We start from the raw sequence: 24,943 nt of genomic DNA, 5'->3' as shown, positions 1-24,943 counted from the left end.
AGTGAGTCGTTAGATTTGACAAGACGTTGCCACAAAAGAAACCCAAAAAGTGGTGGCACTAGCGGGATGTCTTTTCTGAGAACCCAAGGGGGTGAAGGCTGCAGTCAAGTTTAAGAACCACTGCTCTAAAACACATACCTGCAGAGGGAGCTGGTAGGAACGTTGGGTTGCTCGGTCAATGGCCAGGGTCAACGGTGGCGTGGTGTATTCCGCAAATATGCCCGACTGTGAGGGCGGCACAAGCCGGCGTGAGTAGGTTAAATGTTGAGATTTATAAGGGCACCACGGGGTGACCAGCCCCTCCCCACCCAGCCGCACCCCTCCCACCCAGCCCCCACCCAGCCCCTCCCCACCCTCCCCACCCAGCCCCTCCCCACCCTCCGCTCTCCACCCAGCTCCACCCCTCCCATTTTTGGATGCACGACGGACGGACACAATACACCAGCCCAACAAGGAACACGCCATGTATATGCGTGCTTGTTTTTCACTTGCTACACAGTAAGTGTTACCCTCGTCGCCACATTACAAGACGGACTTTTTTCCCCATTCTCTCCCCCCCCCCCTCCACCTCCCCCCTCATCGCCCCTCTGTTTTTGTTCATAATCCGGAGGTATGTGGGTTGCATCTACGTTTACGAAGTGAGTGTGACCTTTACTGACCTTTGCTGAGGCAGCCGTGGGTGCATTAATGACGGGAGAGGGGCGGAGGTTTGTACCGAGCACACAAACAATGTGTGTGTTGTTGAACTTGTTTCGCACCGTACGTAACCAACCGTGCCAATCTGAGATGTGGGGGAAAGACAATCAACTAAAGACAAAATCAGTCCTAAAAAAATGAGTTTGCGATCTAAATTTGTAAATGTATAGCTCCCAATGGCTTCCGAATATCCTATGGAAGGGCATTCCAGACGACCGCAAAAGTGCATCTGGAAGCGCGCGATGCAGTGACCGTCTTTGTTCGATGGCCAGCCAAAAGCGGCTTCTGCCAGAATGAACGGAGTTCGCGTGTGATAGTTTATGCTTCTTGACGAGATCAGAGCAATGTATTGTGGTCCATTTGTGGCAAGCACTTTTGTGTGCCATGAGTGCGACCGTATAACGTATTCGTGCGGCATCCCGAAGCCAATGCAGCTCAGCGTGCGCAATTTGACTGCAAATGTTATGATTTCAGGTAACAGGCAAGCCCCGAGATTGTCAACAGTGACAAGCTCAGAAGTAAACACAAAAGCATCATCTCAACGAGGAGCCGCGACCATTAGCGCCGCGGTGGGGAGAGATGTACTGTACTAACTAGAAATCAACCTTGCTTATCTCCTCGTATATAACAAGGTTGGATCAATGCAGGGCAACATTTGAAATTGGCGATTCGTTTACGTGGTCATTGGCAATCCAGTATGTAATCTATAGTAAATATCGTCAAGGTATTTAATCACGTGATTTGGTATTAAGATGGGTGTACCTTATTTATATTGGTATCCTGGCTGGATATCATTTTTATGCATTTCTTGAAAACGACGAGTGTTTCCTGCCATTCACAATAACGGGGTTTTTTGAGGGGTTAGAACGAGTAAATGTAAATGTGTCGTGCAGCCACCTCCACCCGACACGATCCTAACCCAACAAAATTGACCGTCAATAATATTTTACATTTATTTCCCTACCAGTCCAGGATTGGCCCAGTTTTGGCATTCATTAAATTGTATTTATTATTATTACTACCTAACAAGCTCCCCCACCCATCCCCGTAAATAACATTCGAAACGAAAGTTATTCGCAAATTCCCCGCTGTGTAGGATCCCGTACCGTTGCGAGAGTGTCCGCATTTAATTTTGAGAGCTCCTTGGCCACGGCCTCTGGGTGGCTTGCTCTTTGCGACGAACTTGCAACAACAACAAAAACCCCAAAACGCTCGACGGCACGTGGCACCGCCGAGCTTGTCCCATCTCTGGCTGAGCAAAATTAGCGGCGTCGACACCACGGCGGTGAATGATTCTCAACCCGGGTCTCATTATCCCGACTGCACCAGCCGCTTTTCACAAGCTACAATTAACCGGGGCGCAGCGCGCCACTGCTTATTTCACACGTTGATCAACAATCCCCTTTCACGCACGTTTCTCTTGACAAAGGGAGAGACAACCCGTTCCTGGTTGTAAATGATGTAATTGAGCAATCCAGTCGAAAATTCACGCACACCTCGAGCCATTGATGCCCCAGGTGTTTTAGTGAAGATTCCGCTCTCATTTATTCCTCTGCAGACATTTTTGGGAGGCCTTCATCCACTGCTGGATTAAGGCCTACCAAAAAGCTGACACCATCTCTCACGGCCGTGCGACGTAACAATCGACCTGTAGCACCTGCACACGAGCTGATTTTCTTTTTAAATCGATGGATATCTTTATACTGGGATCTGACCTTCACACTCCTACGTCCACTGCACTCACGTGGAGAATGCCTACACGCGTATCGAGAGGCGTGGCACTCCACGGTCTGCACGTATGGCTTTATGGAACCCACCTGCTGTAACAAAAACATTTCTAGCCACGGTTCAGTGGATTTAGTGTTGCACAAGTCAATATGTTTATCTGCACAACTCTCTCCTCCAAAATCTCTGGGATCACAGGTATGCGCCACCAAGCCCCGGCTAATTTCATAACTCCCTACTACAGCCGCACCCCCACATCGGAAACAGCAAATAGACGCGTTCCCAACACAAAGAAGCGCATACAAAAACAAACTCGCGTTGCAAAGCGACGTGCTTGGCTCAAATGTAAAATACTTTAAAGGAAACAGTACCAACGTTTTGGGAAAACGGTATCCTCCGATAAGCACGGTGGGTTACGTACGGTGCGAAAGAAGTTAAACAAAAACATACATTCAGGCAGGCCTGCGTATGTGAAGTATGACGTTTGTGGGCTGTAAGGCAACTCCAAGGCCTTGACTCGTGCAGCTATTTTGGCCGTCACTCCGTCACTTTTTTTCGGCACGGAATTGCGAAAATTGTTATGATTTTGCAATTCGCGTACAAAATAAACAGAACCATCCAGTTACTGCCATCGCGGTGAAATTGTGCAATGGCCCAAAGTTCGGTTGGTTAAGTTGTGCATTTAAAAAAAGAAAGGCAAAAAAAACCTCATACAGCTACAATGTTGGTCACTCGACCGCTCGTGTGCTCACACATTGGGGGTGCATTTTTTAAAATGTGTTTTCATATTAGTAGTAACAGGTTTTTACCCTTTTATCTGGCACCAACACTGACACCTTTATACAAGGGATCATGTTTGCAATAACCACAACACAAGCAGTCAAAATGCAAACAAAGAGAGACAACTCTGATAATGATATGCACTGTCCTTGAAATTGATTGGTCCACACCCGAGACGGCTTTTCTTAGAGCCTAGTCTCCACTGGTGTTGGACCAGATGACGCCAAAAGGCGTATATTATTAAGATACACTCTATGTAATATTTCATACAGTCGAACATCGAGTGATGATGTTTCAACCCCACATACCTTCCCCGCCAGTGGCGTAGCTAGGATATTTTGCGCCCGGGGACGAACTATAAAATTGGCGCCCCCCCCCCGTTTAATCACATACAAAATGTAATTACATGACATGTAGGCTGTGTGTGGCAGGATATATAAACTTTAAGTTTGAGCTGTAGATTGTGCAGTAGTTTCAGGCTGCTGCGCCCGCCGCAATAAGTTATAGTGTAACGTTGTAAGCCTCATTTTGGCGCCCCTTTACCTTGGCGCCCGGGGACATATGTACCCCCCTGCCCCCCCTAGCTACGCCTCTGTCCCCCGCTTCCACCACCCCCAGCCCTTAAATGTTGTATTTGCACCTGCTGGCAAAATCGGGTTTTCACAAGGGTGAGGATGAGTTCCTTGCGGTAACACTTCCTCCGGTCGCCCTGGTTAACGCGATGGATTTTCTTCAGAGACCTCCGGTCAAGCCATCACCCACTGTCCTTGGCCTCTCCCGTTTGCCACCTGAGACACTCTTTCTCATATCACGTGTGAGCCTCTGTAATCAGCAGACTTGACATTTCTGACCTGCAAGGCTGTTTTATTTGCTTGTGGCCACATCACCGCTGTCCGGGGGCAGGGGGGGTTAGAGAAATACAGCTTCTTTGCTGCAATCTCACACCACGACATTTTACAATCCCACGTTGCTTTCATGCCGATGATGATTTCGAGAGCAGGGATTTTGTATGTATGTTGAACTTATTTTGCACCGTACGTAGCCAACCGTGCTAATCGGAGGTGAGGGGGGAGGTAAACAAAACTAAACACAAAAAGCAGTTTGAACGAAACGCGTTTTCAATCTAGAAAGTGCATTATTCCACTGGCTTCCTAATATCAGAGGAAAGAGCGTTCCAGACGCATCTGGAAGCCTTCAGAAGCACATCTGAAAGCACGTGATGCGGTGTTCGGTGGCTTAGCCAAAAGCCGCTGCGAGGATGACCAGAGTTCGCGTGATGGTATACGCTCGTTCACGATATCAGCAAGGTATTGATGAAAACCTTATTAGCCCTTCTTTATGTTCCGTGGGGTTCCGTGGTACAAAGATGTTATCTACCTCGCCTGGTACGCAGGAGGTCAAGGGTTCGATCCCGACCCTAACGATACCTGTTGTATATTTGGAGTTTGCGTCTTCTCGCTCTCACTCCGGGTTGCGCCTCCGGTTTTGCCTTCCACATTTGGAAACATGCATTTAGGTTTTCAGTCCGCTACTATAAATGTCCACGTGATAATATAAGCCGCTCTGAAAAAGAGCTTATAGATAAGAGGTAAAATAAAATAATTAATTTTAGTCTGGAGCACTGATTTGACGCGGATAGTGGCCTGAGGCTGCTACGCTCTCAGGGTGCATGTGTAGAAGTCTGAGCCAGGTCACACTTCCGAGATGCTTTCTTATTAAATAGTTTTATGAGTAAGAGGCAAGGTGGCTCCTGGAGCCAGAATGGTCTCGCCCTGCAACTCCACTGGCTTCCTGTTTATTGCCGCTGTCTTTTTCAAATACCTGTTGCTCGTCTTTAAATCTCGCCATGGCCTTGCCCCACCTCCTCTTCGTTCCCAATCTTCTCTCTCTGTCCCTTCTTTGTCCTTGCACCCCCCCCCCCCCACTGGAATCAACGTCCCTTGTACATTGAGCAGCACTGCCCATAGACTCAACACTGCCCATAGACGCAACACTGCCCATAGACTCAACACTGCCAACAGACGCAACACTGCCCATTGACTCAACACTGCATCTGTACATTAAGCCCTCCCCATCCTTAACCTCCTTCCGTTCCTGTCTTGAAGTCTCACCTCTCCTCCATCGCCCATTCTCTTCCTCTTCCCTCTCCTCGCCAGTCCACTCCTTCCCGGCCCTCCCCGACCCTTCCATGACCCCTTAAGCACCCCTCTATTGCTGTCACTCATTCTTCTTTCCTTGTACACCCGCCCCTGTCAACTACATCAAACCATTGTCACCGATTTGTAAGCTACGTCAATTGCCTCGAGTAAATATAAATAAGATTCGATTTTGTTTTTACAAAAATTAGTTTGGGATGAAAATTTAATTGTCAATATTTCCTTATTTATATTAATGGTGTCGCTTATTTAGCATCAACACATTGTGTAATAATTAGTTTTCAACTAAATATTTTCTAAATTGTATATGATCACAAATTCAATAGGTTAATATGTAGTTTGGCAAATATAAGAAAAAAAATAAGTATTTGCATTTTTTACTTGAATACATCACATATTTAGCATTGATGTGTGTAATGACAGGGTGACACCTGCCGGCCTGGAGGGGTAATTACGGTTATGGCTGCATTACATAATGCTTTATTATAAGGAGGGCGTATCTGGGGTAAAGGTGAAGGGCAGAGTCAGTCGAGAAGCTCCGGGAACCAGCCCGAATTTTCTGAAAAGGGGGCGTTGCCAGAGGTGGAGCTCGGCCGCGTCGGGCAGATGTAAGGGGGACCGAACCAGAGGTTCGGGGCTGTTAGCAGGTCCGGGGTCCTGGCTGCGTCGCTGCCCGTCGTCATCTCTTCATCTCTGACCACGTGGCTGTTCTTCTGCAAGACCCTCTCCGTCGCCGCCGCTACGCTAGTCGGACAGCTAGCGTATGCCGGAGATGGACTGTGTGTTAGGATTGCCTATGTGTAGCTGCGTTAAGAAGTGTATCGCCTCGTGTGCTCTTAATAAATAAGAAGCCTTCTACTCGACGTGTCTCGGAAGTCGCTCACTACACATGTGTAGTGACGCAGATCGGAGACAGTAATACTTGGAGGTACTTATTTTATTAAACAAGCACCATCGGGATAACACACAACACCCTACGTGGGTGCACACTATTATTATTATTAAGACCGTCTATTGTCGGCGGCACTACTTAGTTAGAACAGTTGGTAGGCTGTCTAACAGCACCCCGGGATGGTGAAGACGGAGACGATGATGAGGAGATGGTGACGACGACGAGATGGTGACGATGACGATCTTGAACAGAACGACGGGGATCCCATTTCCAGCAACGGGCCCGCAGGATGTACCCATTTTTTTTAAAATCAGATTCAGGTTACGAAATTAGCTAATCCCTAATTCCCTTATCCCAACGCAAAAATTAATGCATATACTTTTCAGTTACAGCATTTGCACGCAAATTTTTAACTGCTACATTTGAACACGGCCATGAATCAGTGTGACAGTTCAAAATGTTGGGGAGGCCAAGAGGCCACACGAATGGTGAGAACGCACTGACACGTTTGTGGAAGGGTCATATCACCCAGGACCAATGCTTCATTCATTTTCTTCTTCAGTCTGAAATATATCATTGATATTAACAGTGGTACAAATAATGGCTTCAATGACTTTTATTATGAGAACATTGATTAACTTGTGTCATGAAACACGTTATACTTCACGGTTCTTCACACATGACACGCACAAATTGCCAAGTGAATACTGGAAAATATATTTTACAATATACCGAACGATAGGGTCGTAATAATATATATTGCAAGGTGCATTTTGATGTTTTTTGTAAAATTGGGTACCCATAATAGTTTTTTTGGGTTAGATCGCGTAAATATAAATGTGTCGTTAAACCTGCCACCACCCGACACAGCCAATTAGTGAGGTTTGTCATGTAAACAAAACATGTAAATTCCTTACTAGTACAGCACACCGGAGTGTTGGAGAGTAAACCCACAACATTTACCATTTGAGTACGATGTTTCGCCAGTAATTACAACGAGCATTACCAGGCGACAGACAGATTTGTGTAGAAATCCTCCTGTTTTGTTCTTAAATAGAGGGATAAATGTGGTGACCACACTTCTGCGCTCTTGAGTCAATGTACTTATGCATGTACATTATGCGGGCCCATTGATCTTGTCCTTCCTGGCCATTTGTGTATTAAAATAGCCGTACCAACAGTAATCCCTATTGAAGTATGGTGGCCTGTATAGGCATGCATTTAAACAATGTATTATTTGATTATTCGCTTCCACGCAGCACTAAGTCGGTAGCTATCAGAACTGTTATTTATTTATTTCGATAGTAGCTAGTTTTGCACAGGACTTCAACATTATCAAAATCAATTGAGTGTCCTTGTTAGCACGCATGTTTTACTACTCCTGACAGTTGCATTTGGGAGCATGTAATATTTATTTGGTGTTCTTTTAGTCTCGTGCTGATCATTCGTCCTGTTTTGCTCAATATAGCATTTTCCACAAGTGCAGTTAATCCGATACACACCTGATAAACTAGCCAGATGTTTGAAAAAACAAAACATCCGAGTCAGATTTGGCACGGTACATAAAATACAGAAATTAATATCTGGTACAAAAGATGTATTACCAAAGCTATCAACAGGAGGTGTGCAGCTGACTGCTAACAAACAACCCTTGGAATTGTGTCCGTCACTCCAGCGTACTTACGATTGTAACACCCATCATCATTGACACTCATCCAGGAAACGAATCCATTGCTGTCTTGACAGCATTTTTTTTTAAATGCGGTTTTATTTCGTTTTGTTTTATAGTTGTTATTGCATTTGATTATCAAAGAATAACCGATGGTAAAGTGTAGTCCTTTTACCAAACCAGGTATAACGTGTCCATTTTCAATTGAAACATTTTGTTCGCATTCAGCTGTAAGAATAATGGGAAAGAAAATATCAGCATCAACCGGTAAATGTGTAGTGGTGTTAACTACTCGCTGTTCGCAAACTGTGAGAGCGGATCGTAAACAAGGTTTTCCCGCTCAATCAAACGGTCAGGGTCAAAGGGGGTGAGGTAGGATCCAAACGCCAGATTGGGAAGGACCAATCGGAGGGTCCCACAAGGTGGCCGGGGATTGGACAACCCGGCAACGAACAGGTATAAAAGCCAGAGCGCTGAGAGCTCTTGGCCAGTTCTGCTACACGAAAACCCAAGTCGGCCGAAGACATCTAGGACCCTGGACCAAGCCCTCCAGCCCTTATCAGGGCTAGGGTTCAGTGTAACCAGTGGTCGGGGAGAGATTCCCTAGGTCCAGCCAGAGGACGCTGGGATAGCAGGGAGATTAGATAGCCTGCAAGGTCCAGAGGCTGTGTCTCCTCAGGGTAACGGGTGAGGGGACCATATACCCCTTTGTGTGATAGGGACTGTGTATTAAGATAATAAACAGTGTGTGCCATAAAGGAGTCCGTCCTTTACAACACTACAAATGTAAAAATGGGACACGTGTATAGCGAGCTAGCTGACGAACATGAGTGGTAAATTCAGTTCTTAACAAAAAATAAAGCCACCACGGCTAACGGGAAATGTAATTATAAACATTGGTGTTTAATTATAATAATTTAATTAGTAATGTAATAATTATAATCATTTACTATGAGCAAAGTTATTTAATAAATATACATTTAATTAGTGTAATTATTTCCATATTATTTTAATAGCATTAATTATATTCATGCCAGAAGCAGTTTTTCCCCATCCATCTGACACAATTGCCAGAGATGCAGGAACAACAAACATTTAAAATAAATACTTCCACATTTGATAGCACGTTCGGTCATGTTGATTAGAAACCTAACGGATGCAAGGAGAACATTCAACAACAAAAAAGTAATAAAAACGAGTCGCGAATATTTTTTATAAATATATAACTTAGTTTTGCATTTCCATTTGGTAAACTACACATAGTTTCTCAATAACGTTCCATTGTTCGCCTTTAACGTTCTTAAATAGTTTAGAGTTAAGTATTAATATACTGTATATATATGTGGTTACCCGATAAACATGGATCAATGTTGGTCCAACATGAACCAACATTGCATGTTTGCTGTAGGTAAAATCCTCCAGAGGATTCCCATATCGAGTAGTCTTATTTTGTCCAACGCAATTCACAACTGCCGTCTTTAAAGCGAAAGGAAGGCGACCACAGCAGTGATTTGAGGAGACGTGAAGGATGATCAATTTGGCTGTGACCCGAACTCGACTACAATTCAACTGAGGGAGATGGACGTAATAAGTATAACCCGTAAAAACAAAGTTTTTCACTATAAATCCTTTATATGCGTGGCGGCTAGAGTCCTCTCGTCCTCTGGATTGAGATGGCTGCCACCTATGGGTCAAATGATTGCATGGCACCATTAAGCAATTGGTAATTAAATATCATATTTTTGTCCTAAAAAGTGTAAAATTTTGGGAATTGTTTTTTCACGAACATTAATTGTCACGCACAACGAGTCTGTGTGCAAAATGTCAGCTCGATTGGATCACGGGAAGTGGGTTAAAAAACGACCGAAAGATTTGCACGGTCGTAAGCAAGTGAACTTAATATAAATGATTTAAAAAGACGCAAGGCTGTGCGTGTGTACAAAACTCACCGTAAATGCAGGTGTTCTCTGGTAACCACTGGACCCCTCTGCTTATATCCTCCCGGCAGGACACGTTGAAGTCATACCCAGCATTAATTGCTCTGTATTTCGGAAGGCACTGGAATGTAATTGAAGAGCCAATGGCATACTTTTCCTTATGCTGATGATTTGTAGAAATCATTGCATATTGTGGTTTTGGCTGACCAGCACAAAATGCTGCACAAGAAAAGCAAAGAAGGCATTTAGGCTTCTGCACCTGAGAACCGTAGCACCTTTGTCATATAACAATAATTACACATTTGTATAACTTTATCGTATTATTGCTAATTACTTCTGCACGTCACCATCCTCATCTTCGTGGACTACAGAGACAAACAACGAATTATTTATCAGTGGGAACGTAACACGATGGTAACTGTCACTGTAGCAAACCGCTTGCTGTAGAACAGGCGGCTTGTGAAGCAGCAGCAGCATCATCAGAAAACGTGCAATTGCACACACGCCAGTTTAAAAAACCTCTGGTTTCAGAAGTCTTGTCTTGATCTACACTTTTTGTTCACCATGACGTCCTTTTTACTTTGATGTCTCAATAGTGCTACGGAGATCGCGTGACGTGAGGGTTCTGCCTTTGTAGTGGAGTGACGTCATCTGCTAATTATTATTAATAAGGGGGGTCCATGTGGAGGACGACGCCTGTGCATGATTATTAATGAGGGGGCTGGTCGACATGGAGTGACGTCACGATCGTTGCACACAGACATTGTTGGCTTATGATAGTAGCTATTAATAATGGGGGGGGGGGGGGGTGTCCATTTGGAGGATGTCACCTGCTCATTATTAGTAATGAAGGTGGCTGTTCGATGTGGAGTGACGTCACTTGCGCATGATTATTAATGAGGGGTGGAGGGAATGTGCATTTGAAGGACGTCACCTGCTCATGGATATTTGTGAGGGGGGCTGATGTGGAGTGACGTCACGAGCGTTAAGGACATTCCTGGGAGATTATAGTAGGTATTGCCTGGATTCAGCAGACTTGTCTGGTTTAAGAAGCTTTCTCTGTTTTCAGAGCCCTTGCATGATATGGGTCAGCCTTCTACAGGCCTAATGGGACTTGGCGATGATGGAGGGCGTGTATGGCCATAGGCTTCTGAAACCAGGCTGCTGCTGTTGCACAAGCTGCCTTGTTCTACAGCAAGCGGCTGGTACGGAATTGCAATCTGTGAGCATTGAAGCTGCACTTGCCGGGAACATTCACGATCGTGTTATACATTCCCACTAACCATTCGTTGTTTGCCTTTGTGGTCGACAGAGGCCGACTCGTAGGAGGGCAACTTAAGGACCAACATGATGGCGAATTCACACGTGTAGTCGCACCTGCATGAAGTTGAAACGTGAATTTTAATCAAGGATGCGAAACCTTCAAATCCAAAAGGATAACACAATTTGCAATGGACATACATGCCGCAAATTGAAGAGAAACGTGTTCAAACGCAACTTATAGGTACGGAGCCAGGCTCAGACCGAGTTAACATAGAATGTTGGGCCAACGCTGGCTCAGCGTTCTGTGTTAACTGGGGAGTCCACCCTTATGGTCGTCGAAACAGTCCATGCCTTCAAGCTGCTGCTTGAAACAATGATAGCGGATGCTTCCATCGCCGTCTGTCAGTTGAAACAGAGGGGCCAGTAAAAACTGACGTTTTATTCTGCTTGGCACTTCACAAATGCTGTAGAACAACTTAACATCGCTCCACGAAGTTCTTTCCATTAAAAAATATTAAGTCACCTCAGTGTACAAATGAAATCAATACAGTATTCCCTCGTTATTTGCGAGGGATACGTTCCAGAGATGCTCGTGCAGAGAACATTTCAGGGATGATATTGGCATTACGAAAACCTATCTATTTAATCAATTACCTTAAATAAATACATCCATAAGCTATACATGAAAATTATCATAATAAAGGGGACAAAATAATAATAAAGGAAATACAAATAAATATTAATGTATTAAATTATAGTTTATAAATCAACTTACCTTACATTATGATGCTACGCATCATCACTTTATCTGATCACTTTATCGCATCACATTCTCTCTCATTACTTTATTTCATTCATCACTTTCTCTCGATGCAGCCGTGTAGAGTTCCAAATGCGATTTGCGGATAGCCAAAATCATGGATAGCAAGTTCGTGAATAACCAGGGAATGGTGTGCAGGAGAGCCTTGCATATTGCGGGTTTATTGTTTGCTGTTTGTCACGGGTGGAGGCGGGTTTAATGGCACTTATATTTACGCGATCCAATCCAAAAAACTCTATTGTGAATACGGCATTTAGGTTAGGCACCTGCAAACATACAACGTTGGGGCAACATTGGAACATGGTTGGACCGTTGGACCTATGTTGGTCTAAAGTTAGATATTTACTGGGGCGCAGTTGTATATAGAGAAATGGAGACTAGATCTGATTAAACTTCGGGGATCTTTCAGCTGATTTATATCCAAGTTGTTTCAGATACATCAGTCAGAACCATTAATTAACCGAGACATTAAACTTAGGGACTTCGTACACTTTCCAATTATCAAGAACTATAATCTGGGGTGGCCATAAAGAAGGTCCTTCGAAGGGCTCCTTGGTGACTTAGGCCTTCAGATTTGACGTACTTCAATTTCTAAAATAACGTCATATTCCCTGTGCATCGGGAAAGGAAGTGAATAATGTGGCAGGTACTTGGTGAAAGTGCAGCATCACTCACGCTGGCAAGTAGGAGCATCTCCTGTCCATTTTCCACTTTGCAGACAGGTGAGTTCGTAACTTCCAACCAACAAAAAACTTGGGGGACACGACAGAGATGTCAACATTCACTTTGGTTCAACGTCAATGCTAGCACGTGCATACAGCTCTACCGCGTACCTTCACCGTCATTCATGCAGGGGGCGCGTAGGTTTGCAGCGCCCCCTGCATGAAAACGACGGAAAGTGCAGTGTTCATCACAGATAGATAAAGTTGTGCGCTTATATGGAGATATGTGGAGAGGCATGATTGGGAGGAATGCCCTCCCTCCCCTGATCTGAACCCGAACGGTGAGATGTTATTGGAATTCTGTGCTAGTCACGGAATGTTAATAACACCATGTTCAAACACAAGGATGCTTATAAGTTGTACAAACGAACTAAACTATTGTTATTTCACCAGGTCAGGCCCACTGAGCTGTATAGCTCGTTTTCTGAAGCGACCAGGCCACAAATGATAGCTTAACAAAGTGGCCTATCATGTGGAAATGTATAGCAACCAAATACTCTAAATGCATGTTTCAACATACAGAAAGAAAAAACGGAAGACCCGGAGAAAAATCCTTGTCACCACGGGGAGAACATGCAAACTCCAAATATACAGGCATCAGGGTTGGGATCGAACCCACGACCTCCTGCATACCAGGTAAGGTAGTTAACATCTGGCATGCTCCTTTACTTGCACATAGATTTTGCCACATCTACACAAATCAACTACGAAGTGATCTACGCAACATTGTAGTGTACCATATTGATCATAACATATTAAACACAAGGTACAGCCATTTTATTTGTATATAACAGTTTCATATTAAAATATACTTGGTTTGACCATCATTTTTATAAACCAGCAACACTGAAAAGTGCTTTAAAATAGATTGTTGGATTAGATCGCGTGTGTAAAATGTGTGCTGTAAACCCTCACCCACCCAGCCTAACCAATTAGTAAAGTTGTTATGTGAACAAACGCTCCAATGTATTATTGGGTTGGGTCACACATACGTAACGTATGTGTGACCCAACCCAACTCAATCCTTCCTCTCTTCCCACACCCTGCAAAAACAGAAACTGCTCTGTGAAGAAGCGTCCGAGGCCCCTTATGTAGCTACCACTTCCTCCTTACCTCTCCTGCACCCATTGGTCAATTTTTTCAGTTCCTTTTCCATCCTTTTCCTATTATTCCCCATTCTTGACTCTTCCCTTTCCCCACCCATCTTTCTTTTTGTATATGTAGTGGATTCAACTGAGTCGCAGACGTACTTCTTGGAGGCAACACATTAATTCGTACCAAAACATTAACTACCCCTTTACCAGATAACAGCCTATGGTGGTGGACCACCAGGCTAAACTACACTAACACACTGGGAGTTAGCTACAACAGACCGGACCTCGGCTTGGGTCCAGGTCCAGCGCCCTTGGCCACGACCACCTTCGAGAAACCTCTTGTCGTTTCTCGACCCTTCTCGTAGGATCTTTCCCCCGACACGTGACCACCTCCTAGCCCCCACCTGGGGGCCCCATGTTGACTTTACTGGTCACGTGTCCTTCGGGGTCAACCAGAGTGCCATGGCCCACAGTAACCTCGTTCCCGTGGCCTGCAATCTCACACCCTACCCTGTAGGGGTCAGCACTACACGCGGAGCGTGGTGTCACTTGGCGCTGTCACTCAGCGCTCACCGAGCCCCCTCCAGGGCTGGTGCTACACCCACATATACGGGGTGTCCGCGATGGCAATACATCACACGCCGTGCTTCACGAGAGCCGGCATTACCCAGTGACATCCACGATGTCACTCCATAAGTGATGTCCGCAATGTGAGTACATCGAACGCCATGCCTCTCTAGAGCCGGCACCACTCGGTAACATCCGAGATGTTACTACATCTATATTATATTTTTGGCTCTTCCTCTCCCTTTCCATAGTGTGCCACATATACAATTATTTTGTATAAGTATTGGTAGACTCAATAATAAGCGAGTAATGATATACAAAAACAAGGTGAGAGAGCTTAGAGGTACTTGCGTTTCACTGTCATGCCGCCACCATGTGGCTTCTCTGGAGTGACCTTCAAGTTTTACCCGCCTGGGCCCGATCTTAACAATACCATGTGTGTGTGTGTCTCTCACCGTTCATCACACTTGAATCTGACGGAGTCTCCGATTTTGTTGCTTCCTTCGAAAGAGCCATGCATTAATTCTTCAAACATCGTGCACAGAGTAGCTGGTGAGATAAATCAAATGGTGCAGCATCATCATTAACAAGTCCAATGAGCAGTTTGTGAACTCAAAGCCTAAATTGTGTATTCGTTTAACCAGGTCTTCCCGAATGGTCATGTGATGCTATCGGTACAGATAACAGAAGCTCAGCATATACCGTGCATGCTAATAACATGTAAAGTATCAACACCATTTAAACACGTAATACTTTATATACATATAAATCGTATCATTTAGTTGGGTAGAGCGGCGATATAGTGCTTTACGCACTGTGCCGCAAACGCGTGACCTTATTTTAATTCCCGGCCTCGGCTAACATCAGGGGCGAGTGATGTTTGAATCAGCCCTTTATGCTTTTTTTTAGCAGTGCGTTACCCTGTGTCTGAAGTCACTTCAATAGGACTGCTCAGTCAGAGCCATGGGGGCAGAGGGATCGACTGACATGACAACAACTTACATTTATAACGCGAGCAAATTGTGTACAATGGTCCCTAGGTTTACGAGACCATCGATTAACGATATTTCGATTAACGATCCGCCTTCCATAGGGCCCCATTGTTTCAATTAACGATACATTTTTCGATCAACGATCTGTTTACGATATCACACGGCCTGCCAATTTCGGCCAATAAGAGTGCTCCTAAGTGAACTCGGCAGCAGACAGCCAATCAGCAACGCCTTTTTATGAGCATTTGGAGAGCAACTGACTATATTAAGCCATCCATCCCTCTTTTAGCCTGAGGTGACAATTTTTTGTTATTGTATGCTCTATTTATGCACCTTTTTATACTATATTCATTATTTATACATGTTTATTAATAGTAATGCTTTAATATGTTCTTATAACGTTTATTTATAAAAGTTGTGGTGTTTAAATATTTAAGCTAGGTTTATTCGATTTACGATTATTTCACATTTTAGCAATGGTTTTCGTGGAACCAATTAGTATGGTTAACCGAGGGACCACTGTAATGATTGTTGCATCGGTCCCGAGGCCTGAGTACCAGAATCTGATTTTGTATTTATCCTGTAGAAATCCGATGAGCTATGAAGCACTTTTCCACAGATGTCCATGTCCAGTACCAAATGACTTGCACAATTCGACTCGTGCATAAGCACCGCTGCTCAAGTGAAATTGAGGACAGCCAGTTTCCTGTACAGTATTTGTTATTTACAACGTCCAAGTGTCGCTTGCTTGAGTGACACACTTGCAATTATTTATTGCAGCTTTCTACTTGGCAGGAGATGAGTGACAGACAGCGGCACCATTTCTTCTAATATGCTATCATTCTCTTCCATACTCGGAAATGGGGGGTGAGGTCACCTGTTACATGGTGGCAGCGGGCGAACTTGATTTTGTTAAGGCGTCCGCTCTTGTAAATCCAACTCATGGCCCTTTGCTTTATTTTCCCCCAAAGAAAGAACCTTATTGAAGACCCGATTAAGGAACACAGTCTGGTTTCTCTATGCCACGTACACAGTGGAGGGTGCTCGATAGTGGGGGGGCCACTCTCAATTGTGTCCCAACAACAACGCATGGAAGATGGTGTGGATATTTCCTCTATTAAATGGAAGATCAGGGACTTACCAGATAAGGACCACTGAGACATATAGCTTTTTCAGAAGTGACCTGGCCACAAATAATAGCTCAACGTAGTGGCTTATGTGGAAATTTATAGCAGCCAAATAATACTCTAAATGCATTTTGATTCCAAATGTGGAAGGAAAAACCAGAGGACCCGGAGAAACATCCATGTAATCATGGAGAGAACATGCAAACTCCAAATATACAGGCGTCAGGGTCGGAATTTAACCCACGACTTCCTGCATACTAGGCAAGGGAGTTAACATCTTGTCACCACGGCGATGACTGCCTAATACATGACAGGTTGAAGGTGCAGACCCCACTCAGCTACCACCCCATATGCCGTGGAATGGCTTAACATTTTCAATTGCAGCCCTGTTGGGGTGGGAGTGTGGAGATGATTAAATAACAACAGTGTTCTCTTGATGGTGAGAGGACATTCTAGCTAATTAACTCAGCTCCTGCAAAACAAAGGGGGTTGAGAAAAGGCAAGATGCTATGGCTGCATATTGCATCTACTGATGCGGTTGTTAATGATTCTGTTATGGCTGCTGCTGGTTATAATGATGTCAAGGATGATGATAATGTTCTGAGCCTGAGTTATAAACATGTAGTGGATTAACGCGCGCCAAGAGGGGGAATTGGAAACACGCGTGTGTTATGGACAGTGTGGTCACGTCAGGGCAAACAGGTGTTGCTGGGAGGATAACGGCTGGAGGGAGACGGTTCGTTAAGTGGTTATAAGATGCAGGCCAGTGATTGGTGGGTTGTTGTCAGGGGCAAGGTGGCGCCAGCAGGTCTGGAGATGGGGACGATAACGGCGGAAGCCACGGACGCGAGGCGTCGGTGGGGACGCCGTTTAATGAATTGGTAATTAATGAGGACGGGGATATATACGGGGGGCGTGAGAGAGGGGCCTGAGAGAGGGACGGGGAGTGGTTGCTGGGAGCTGGACGGAGACAGTCGGGGAGAAGCAGTGGAGCAGGAACGAGAGAAGATATGAGAGACAGAGAGAGCGACATTCGGAGTGAGACGGAGACGCCAAGAGAGAGCGAGACAGTCAAAGCAGAGACAGTCGAAGCAGAGAGGAGAGTCTGGGAGAGAGAGACGGAGAGAGAGACGGAGGGAGCGGAGCAAGCGAGGCAAACGGAACGCGGCGAGCGAGCAGAGACCGCTCTGAAGTCACGGTTGTGGAATGTAAAGAGTTTTGTAATAAAAAGTGACGACAGAAAAAGAAGTTGTTTACGTAAAGTTCAGCACTACAAATATAAAGTGCACAATGAGCCCTGCATTGGAATTCATCTGAAGACTCAAGAGAGCTCGTCTTGCGTATTCGTACACAAAAAGATTGATGTTGGTGTGTTGCCTTATACATATCACCCGCTTCGAACCAGGCATGGCCGTATGGCTTACCTGTACATGTGAGGTTGGATTCTTGCACCCAATGAGCGGAGCCATTTTTACTCCTCATGCAGGTCATGTAGAAGCCGTTGGATGGGGACACAAAGTCCTTGTTGCAGGTGAAGTGCGCGTACTGGTTGATATAGTACAGCTCCCTGCGGCTGTATTGCGGAGACACCTGTGCGTTCCCGTGTGGCAAAGGTTTCTCGCAGAACGCTGGACAGAACGGGAGGGTACCCCCAACAAGAACAGCTTATGTTTCCACGGAACCACACAGACTCCCCCCCACCCACCACCGCTGTTGACAAAACGCATTCACTTCACTCTCGAAATACCAGGAAGATAAAATTATTCATATTACCGCAATATAAACACTTTTATTTTAAACGTATCTATAAGGTAACCTTTTTCAGGGGGGGGGGGGGTCATTTAGATGTTAGGGTTAAGGTAGTTTAATCGGGGTAGTTTACCGAACGTTATGTTTTTTAAATTAAATATCACGAGTAAAATCATAATTAATGTCCGAAACAAAAGGAATAAACATTGTCATTGTCCGGATCACCCTGTGCATTTGCATGACAGCCCCCGCAGACCACAATCTGAATCTGAGAACCACTGCTTTAGAGTCTTGCAATCGAGGCAATGAGAAAAAAAAACCACCAACTATCCATAATATAGGGATTTTGGATGAGATGGCGTGAATATAAATGTGTCGTTAACCCCCCACCACCCAACGCAGCCAATTAGGTTTATCACCTAAACAGAACATGCCAATTCGTTACTAGTACAGCACACCGGTGTGTTGGAGAGCAAATCCACAACATTTACGATCTGAGTACGACGTTTCGCCAGTAATTACAACTAGCATCATCAGGCGGACAGCCAGATTTGTGGAGAAATCCTCTTGTTTCGTTCCTTAAATAGAGGGGGTAGCTGTGATGACGTCACATGCGAGCCCTTCACGTGCAAAATCCTACGTGTTAAACTGGCAAACTATCCAGTTTTGAGCGCTTGCTGATTCCGATGCACCGGAGATTCTGCTGTGGAACATCTTGGGGCCCTGCTGCAGGGATCGCTCCTGAATAATGGGGGAGATTTGGTCAATCAATTGAGCATTCTTTTTTTTACTTGCCAATATCGCCCTCAATAAAGTGGGCATCGGTGCACGTTACAATGGAACGGGAACGATACAGGGGGGCGTTCAGCAACAGGAATGAAAAACAGAAACCCGTGACTCTCTCAGTGGCTAACACGGATTGAGCAGAGTTGGAATTAGGTGCACACACACGCAGCTTGGAGGCAACACTATTTATTAAACGGTAAGTAATATAACACTGTACATGAGGTGGTGACCACCTTCCTCAACTCACTAACACTCTGGAACGCGACACAGACTGGACCAGGCAGGCAACGGCCTGCCTGGCCCAGGACGACGACTCGGGACTTGACGACTGATGATGTCTTCACTTCGGAGTACAGTACAACAGCCTCGCTCCGCGTTCACACCACGCTTATATCTGCTTTGGCGTGGTCGGCTCCGCCCAGGCGTGGCTGGCTCTGTCCAGGCCACGCCTCCCTTCCCAGGCCACGCCTCCCTTCCCCCACCTCTGGGAAGGTCCGGATCCCTCCACCACGTGACCCCCCAGGCACCCCCTTGGGGCCCCCAGCCCTCGTACGGGCCGACACAGTAGTGACCGTTCTATGTCACTACATATGCACTGTCCTTCAAATTGATTAGTCCACCCCCGAGACAGCTTTTCTTAGAGCCTAGTCTCACATGGTGTTGGACCAGATGACACCAAAAGTGCGCCTTTTGGTGTAATTTGGTCCAACAGCCTTTTGGTGTCATCTGGTCCAACACCATGTGAGACTAGGCTCTAAGAAAAGCTGTCTCGGGTATGGACCAATCAATTTCAAGGACAGTGCATACATTATCAGAGTTGTGTTTTTTGTTTGCATTCCGACCGCAGGTATTGTGGTCAATGAAAACATGACTCCTTGTAAAAAAAAGGTGTCAGTTTTGTTGCCAGATAAAATGGTGAAAAAACAATTATCATATTTTGCTGCATGCAAAGGAGGTTCCAATGGTGTCAAATTCTAGTTGTATCTACAGATTGGTCCAGATGTCTAGTGACTCATAACATTTTTTTCCTTTGCATATTCATTTCTGTTTTTCATCAACGTTACTTAATATACTCTTTGGTTCTTTCGGTAAAGCCACGTAGGTATAAAATAAAATCCAATGTTATTTTATTTTGGTATGGATTCCTGCAGTCACGAAAGCTTCAAATCAAGTTACTTAATATGTTTTAGTTTTAGAGAATGAAACGGGAGTCACAAGAAATCTGACCACCCTGTACATCAGCCATACAAAAGAAGAAGCTAGGAGTTGGGGTAGTGATAGGTAGTGATAGGGGCTGGGGTAGTGATAGGGGTCGGGGTAGTGATTGGGCAGTGATCGGGTTAGTGATAGGGGTTGGGGTAGTGATAGGGGTTGGGGTAGTGATTGGGGTAGTGATAGTTGCTGGGGTAGGCCTGGTCGTAGCTGGGAGGCTGAGTAGCAAGATTGGGCTCGGGAGAAGTGTTGGGGTCTAAATGCGGAATGAAAGCTGCTTCGACGTGAGCAGTATTGCACATTCCCTCTTCTACCCCCCCCCCCCCCCTTTAAACCACCCTTATCTTTTTATTATTACACACATTTATTGAACTTGCCGTGTTGTCTTTCTTTGCTTTCAAATCTTTAACGCTAAATATCAACGGATCTACGAAGCCCACACGGACTCGTTTCGCGTGACAATTACATTTTTAATGGGAAAAAAAACCCTATCCAGGCCCGGCCGAATTTGGGATGTTTAAAAAAAAATTGCTTAATTTGAATAATGAATACTCGTACATTTTACCCCCCGCCCCTTTTTTTTAATCACAAATGGTCGCGCCCAGCTACGAGAGCAAACGTCTCGCCCAATCAGAGCGGCTGTTGCTCGGCAGCCGCTGGCCAATGAAAGGCGCGCAAACATCCCCGCTCGTAATGGCGCTTCAATCTTAGCACGAGACCAAACAATCATAATGATAATTACTACTCATGCTTTTGTTAAAAGAATTACACAGTTTTCATCTTAAAAAGTAATATCATTTGCTTTGTCACGCACGTTCTAACGCGCTGAGCGCAACATCGTTATGGTTCAATTTGAGCGAGCAGGTGGGAGCCGTGGTCATGATTTCTACAATTACATGCCGTAATGCTATCCCTCTTCTGATTGCCACAACGTTGTCATTATGATTGTTGATATAAGTGCTTTAATTTAAAGTGTCAAATCTGTGCACTTTTAATACTGTGTCGCGCTATACCCTCTTGTGCATATGCGCGCATTGTGATAGCATTTCAAGATAAATGCGTCTTACAGTCTTTCATGCAGTACAGTACTTAATGATCGCAAATACGACAATTAAATGCGTAATAAATATCGTGTTGTTCTTAATGTAATGTAATTGCAATACTCTGCAATTGCTGTGATTGTTATTCTAATTGGAATAACCGTTCGTGCTGTGTGTCATCAAACTTTCTGTTGTATAGCAATGGGCATACTTTTAATTGTTTGTGGGATCAAGGGTTCACATAGGCAAGCCATCATTTCCATCTCTACAAAGTCATACAATAGGTACCACTTTGTGCGAAGTCGTTAAAGATGGTCCCTGCCATGGGAATGTGGAATTTCTACTGGTGGAGATGACCACCACACAATGTCCGTAGAAGCATAGAGACCTTTTGTCAATCCACTGATGTCTGAGGGCCTCCAGCACGCCCTGCTGATTGTGGAGGTCGTTTAACCATACTTCAGTACAACTGAATATAACCACAACCTGGACCTGCAGCCAGATGACAACCAGTTTGTGCATGGTGGGCACCCATCCAGGCACTTTCCAAGCTCATCTGCTTGGCTTTCGAGGTCCGACCAGATTGGTGCGTTCCAGGTCTGGGTGATTTGTTCAAAGGCATTGAGGGTTATAGTGATGCTGTTCTTAACAGTTAGCATCTTGCGGTGGCATGATGTTAACTACTTCGTATTGTATACAGGAGGTGGGTTCGATGCTGACCCTCACGCCTCTATATTTGGAGTTTGCAAGTTCTTCCCGTGGTCGCGTGGATTTTTCTCTGGGCCCTCCGGTTTTTCCCTCCACATTAACAAACATGTGCTTCATCTATTTGGCTGCTATACATTTCCACGTGATAAGCTACTTCATTGGCCTCTCATTTGTGACTAAGTCGCTTCTGAAAAATAACCATCTAGCTCCATTGGGCCTTACCTGGTAAAGTATAATAGGAGTAAAAATTATTTTCACGGCAACATTTTTATTATTATTAATTTCTGAGGTCAACATTTATTTTCTACTTTGGAGTGCGACCAAAAGTGTGGGCATTGAAAATGTTGCTTTTGAACCTCATTTTTATCACTCATTTAATTTCCTAGATTGAAGGTTCCCCGTCTCTAGCCTCCCCTCGCCAAATGGTATGGTCCACGGAGTCCCCTGCATGAACACGCCACTAAGTGTTTTAAAGTTGAAGATTTGTTCATTGACTTATTTTTTTCAGCTAAAGATTGATTGTTTTGGTTATACACTCAGACACAAACCGGGAGACAGACCCTAAGACAAACAGTGGACGCAGATTTTGTTCATCGAAACGTATCACATAGAGAGACAAACAGCCACATAGACAGGTAATATGTGAGGGTAATTTTAGTTTTAATGCTTTGAGCTCGAGCAGTGTTCAATTCAAGTAATACCACAATGGAAAGGTGGCTGACTTCAAATTCACTCAGTAGAGAGTACGCGCCTCTGGAAAACTGGTAAGTAGTACATTTCCTCCGATTAACACGCTTGGCTATGTATGGTGCGAGCGAAGTTCAACATATATACCGTACCTGCAGTGGTGAGAGGAAAGTGAACCAATATGTACCTCACTTTGTGATTTGCTATGAACTCCTTTTCAAACCATATGCACAAAACCACACCTCTCTAACGACATTCACACAAAGCATCCATCTTTCAAAGGCAAACCTTTTGGAAAAAAAAATCTCTGCCAGTTCCAAAAAGTAAAGCGATAACAACCAAACATGGTGCTAATACAAGGGCTTTGTTATATTTTAATAACCACGATTAATTATGTACATGTAGAAAAATGCAATGCATTTGTCAAGAACACTTACCATGAAACGAAAAATACATGTAATAGGCAACAGTTCAGGTAATGGTCCTGCTTCGTAAAACATGTGAATAAAATCGATTTTAACTTAAAGGACCATAGACATTTTTCCTTACCTTGACATTCTGGTTCACTGTCTGACCATTCCGCATTGGAAATGCATGTCAGCGTATTTTGGCCCATCAGAACAAATCTGCATATGAAAGGGTGAAGGGTTAACACGTTTCTTAAATACCCCGCCACCTCCGTACACCCAACGGTATGAATGAGTTCACCACAGTCGAACGGCAAAACGCTTGTGGGTGGGATAAGGTGTACAGGCTATGTCTTTGGAAAAAAATCTTTGCAGTGTGAAAAAGTTGCCCAAAAATACTCGAGATGGGCTCGCTAGAGCGCCCATCTAGCGGAGGCCCTTCTGTCACCAGTGGAGTGAGCGAGCATTTGCAGGGCTGCACCTTTGCGTTTGTGAATTTACCAACAGTGCATTGCCTAATGTATGGAATGTTCGACGTGGCTGTCATGGTGTGGAGAGAGAAAGAGACAAGTGGTGGGTTTACAGGTGTGACTTTGCACATGAACTCACCCAGGTTTGCATAAGTAGGTAACTTTGCTGCCAATCGCGACACTCCCACGGCTGCCATCAAAATGGGCATTCTCAATCTGAGGAGCAATGCAGCCCATGGGGTCTAGATTGCGCAGAGTACACAAAGAACGAGACCTGTTATTAAGAAACTATGTAACATCTCCAAAATCTGACGCTGCCAGGCTTCTTGTGTATGGTACGTAATTATCACAGTGGTCAAAATACACGCTTGCAATAGCATACATTTGAATATGGTTATTGTCAAAATAACAGATACAATAAAATGCAGGTTGCCTCATATAGATAGCACTCTTATTGCAAACATCTCATGCATGCTTAAAATAAAAAAGTGACAAAAACCATTGGCCGATCCAGCTGATCAGCTAATTCAAGTAAATACGTTTTGAAATTCGAACCTAAAGTTTTCACTGTACCCAGCTGTAACCCTGATGCGACTTGGGACGGCGTTCCAAATTCAAGGAAGCGCAACTAAAAATATATTTGCCTCTGATTTTAAACGACCTCCAGCAACCACCAAACCTTCAGTGTTCGCTAATCTAAAATCGCGACTGGAATCGTAAGGTACTAGCAGTTCCTATTAATGTAAAGAGATACAATAAATATTGTATTTAGTTTCAGTTTTGTGCAAAGCGCCCTTCTACAGGGAGGAGAATGTCGACGGATTACTCACCAGCACCGAGGCGAGGGATGAAAATGAGCACGCACAGGTACTTCATGAGGCGTGCAGGAAGCATCCCGCTCCCAAAGATCGTGCACCTTGTGCCAGTCCCCATCTCCTACTGCAACACAAAGACAAAGATCGCCTGTGTAGCCTTAACAGACCTTTGGGGAAAGCGCTGTTATCGAGAACCTATGAAGGCCGGCACGGCACACGAAAGGGTGGATGGTCTCCCTAGTGGCGATGCTTACACACCGCACCAGGTACTCATTTGAGGCTGAGTTAACCAAGTGGAGGCCTAGAACCGGTTCAGAAAAACGTCACTGGTGTTGTCCGTGAGCGGGAATCGACTCGAGTCGCCCAGTTCGTTGCACAGTGCTAACCACTGTGCCGCAGCTCTATGCAAAACGACAGACAATGAATACATATAACATGTCAAAATAGGGCGTGGTAATAGCATACACACACTGGAAGAATACATGTATGCGTATTTGTATGTAAAAAAAATAATGGCTATAATATAGCATCTTAATATTTTAAAATTAAAGGGTGTACCTGTGTGATGAGTGTTCCACGACGGACGCCGTTTAAAAGTTCCATTTGCAAATGCGCTGCAGCTTCTGACG

The 24,943-nt window shown here is 44.7% G+C and overlaps 1 protein-coding gene and 1 long non-coding RNA gene across 5 annotated transcripts; both read right to left on the bottom strand.

Annotated features, from left to right (window-relative positions):
* Positions 1 to 7,949: 7,949 nt before the first annotated feature.
* On the bottom strand, positions 7,950 to 15,162 carry LOC144945724 (uncharacterized). 4 transcript variants are annotated; one of them, XR_013639710.1, is made up of 5 exons: positions 15,137 to 15,162; positions 14,777 to 14,870; positions 12,614 to 12,690; positions 9,868 to 10,074; positions 7,950 to 8,146 (listed from the first exon to the last, which is right to left on the bottom strand). It is a non-coding gene; the product is annotated as an uncharacterized LOC144945724 (long non-coding RNA). The 4 variants fall into 4 exon arrangements; XR_013639709.1 differs by lacking the exon at positions 15,137 to 15,162 and having other exon boundaries at positions 14,777 to 14,898; XR_013639711.1 differs by lacking the exons at positions 14,777 to 14,870; positions 15,137 to 15,162 and adding an exon at positions 14,039 to 14,233.
* A 2,062-nt stretch (positions 15,163 to 17,224) lies between these two features.
* Positions 17,225 to 24,432, bottom strand: LOC144945687 (complement receptor type 2-like). Its single transcript, XM_078874255.1, has 5 exons — positions 24,330 to 24,432; positions 23,639 to 23,741; positions 23,172 to 23,248; positions 17,865 to 18,068; positions 17,225 to 17,250 (listed from the first exon to the last, which is right to left on the bottom strand). The coding sequence occupies exons 1-5, from the start codon at positions 24,430 to 24,432 to the stop codon at positions 17,225 to 17,227; spliced, it is 513 nt and encodes a 170-aa protein (XP_078730381.1).
* Positions 24,433 to 24,943: the final 511 nt, after the last annotated feature.

The sequence above is a fragment of the Lampetra fluviatilis genome, chromosome 38 (assembly GCF_964198595.1).
Source record: "Lampetra fluviatilis chromosome 38, kcLamFluv1.1, whole genome shotgun sequence".
Taxonomy (NCBI): domain Eukaryota; kingdom Metazoa; phylum Chordata; class Hyperoartia; order Petromyzontiformes; family Petromyzontidae; genus Lampetra; species Lampetra fluviatilis.
This window is presented reverse-complemented; position numbering and strand designations above follow the sequence as displayed.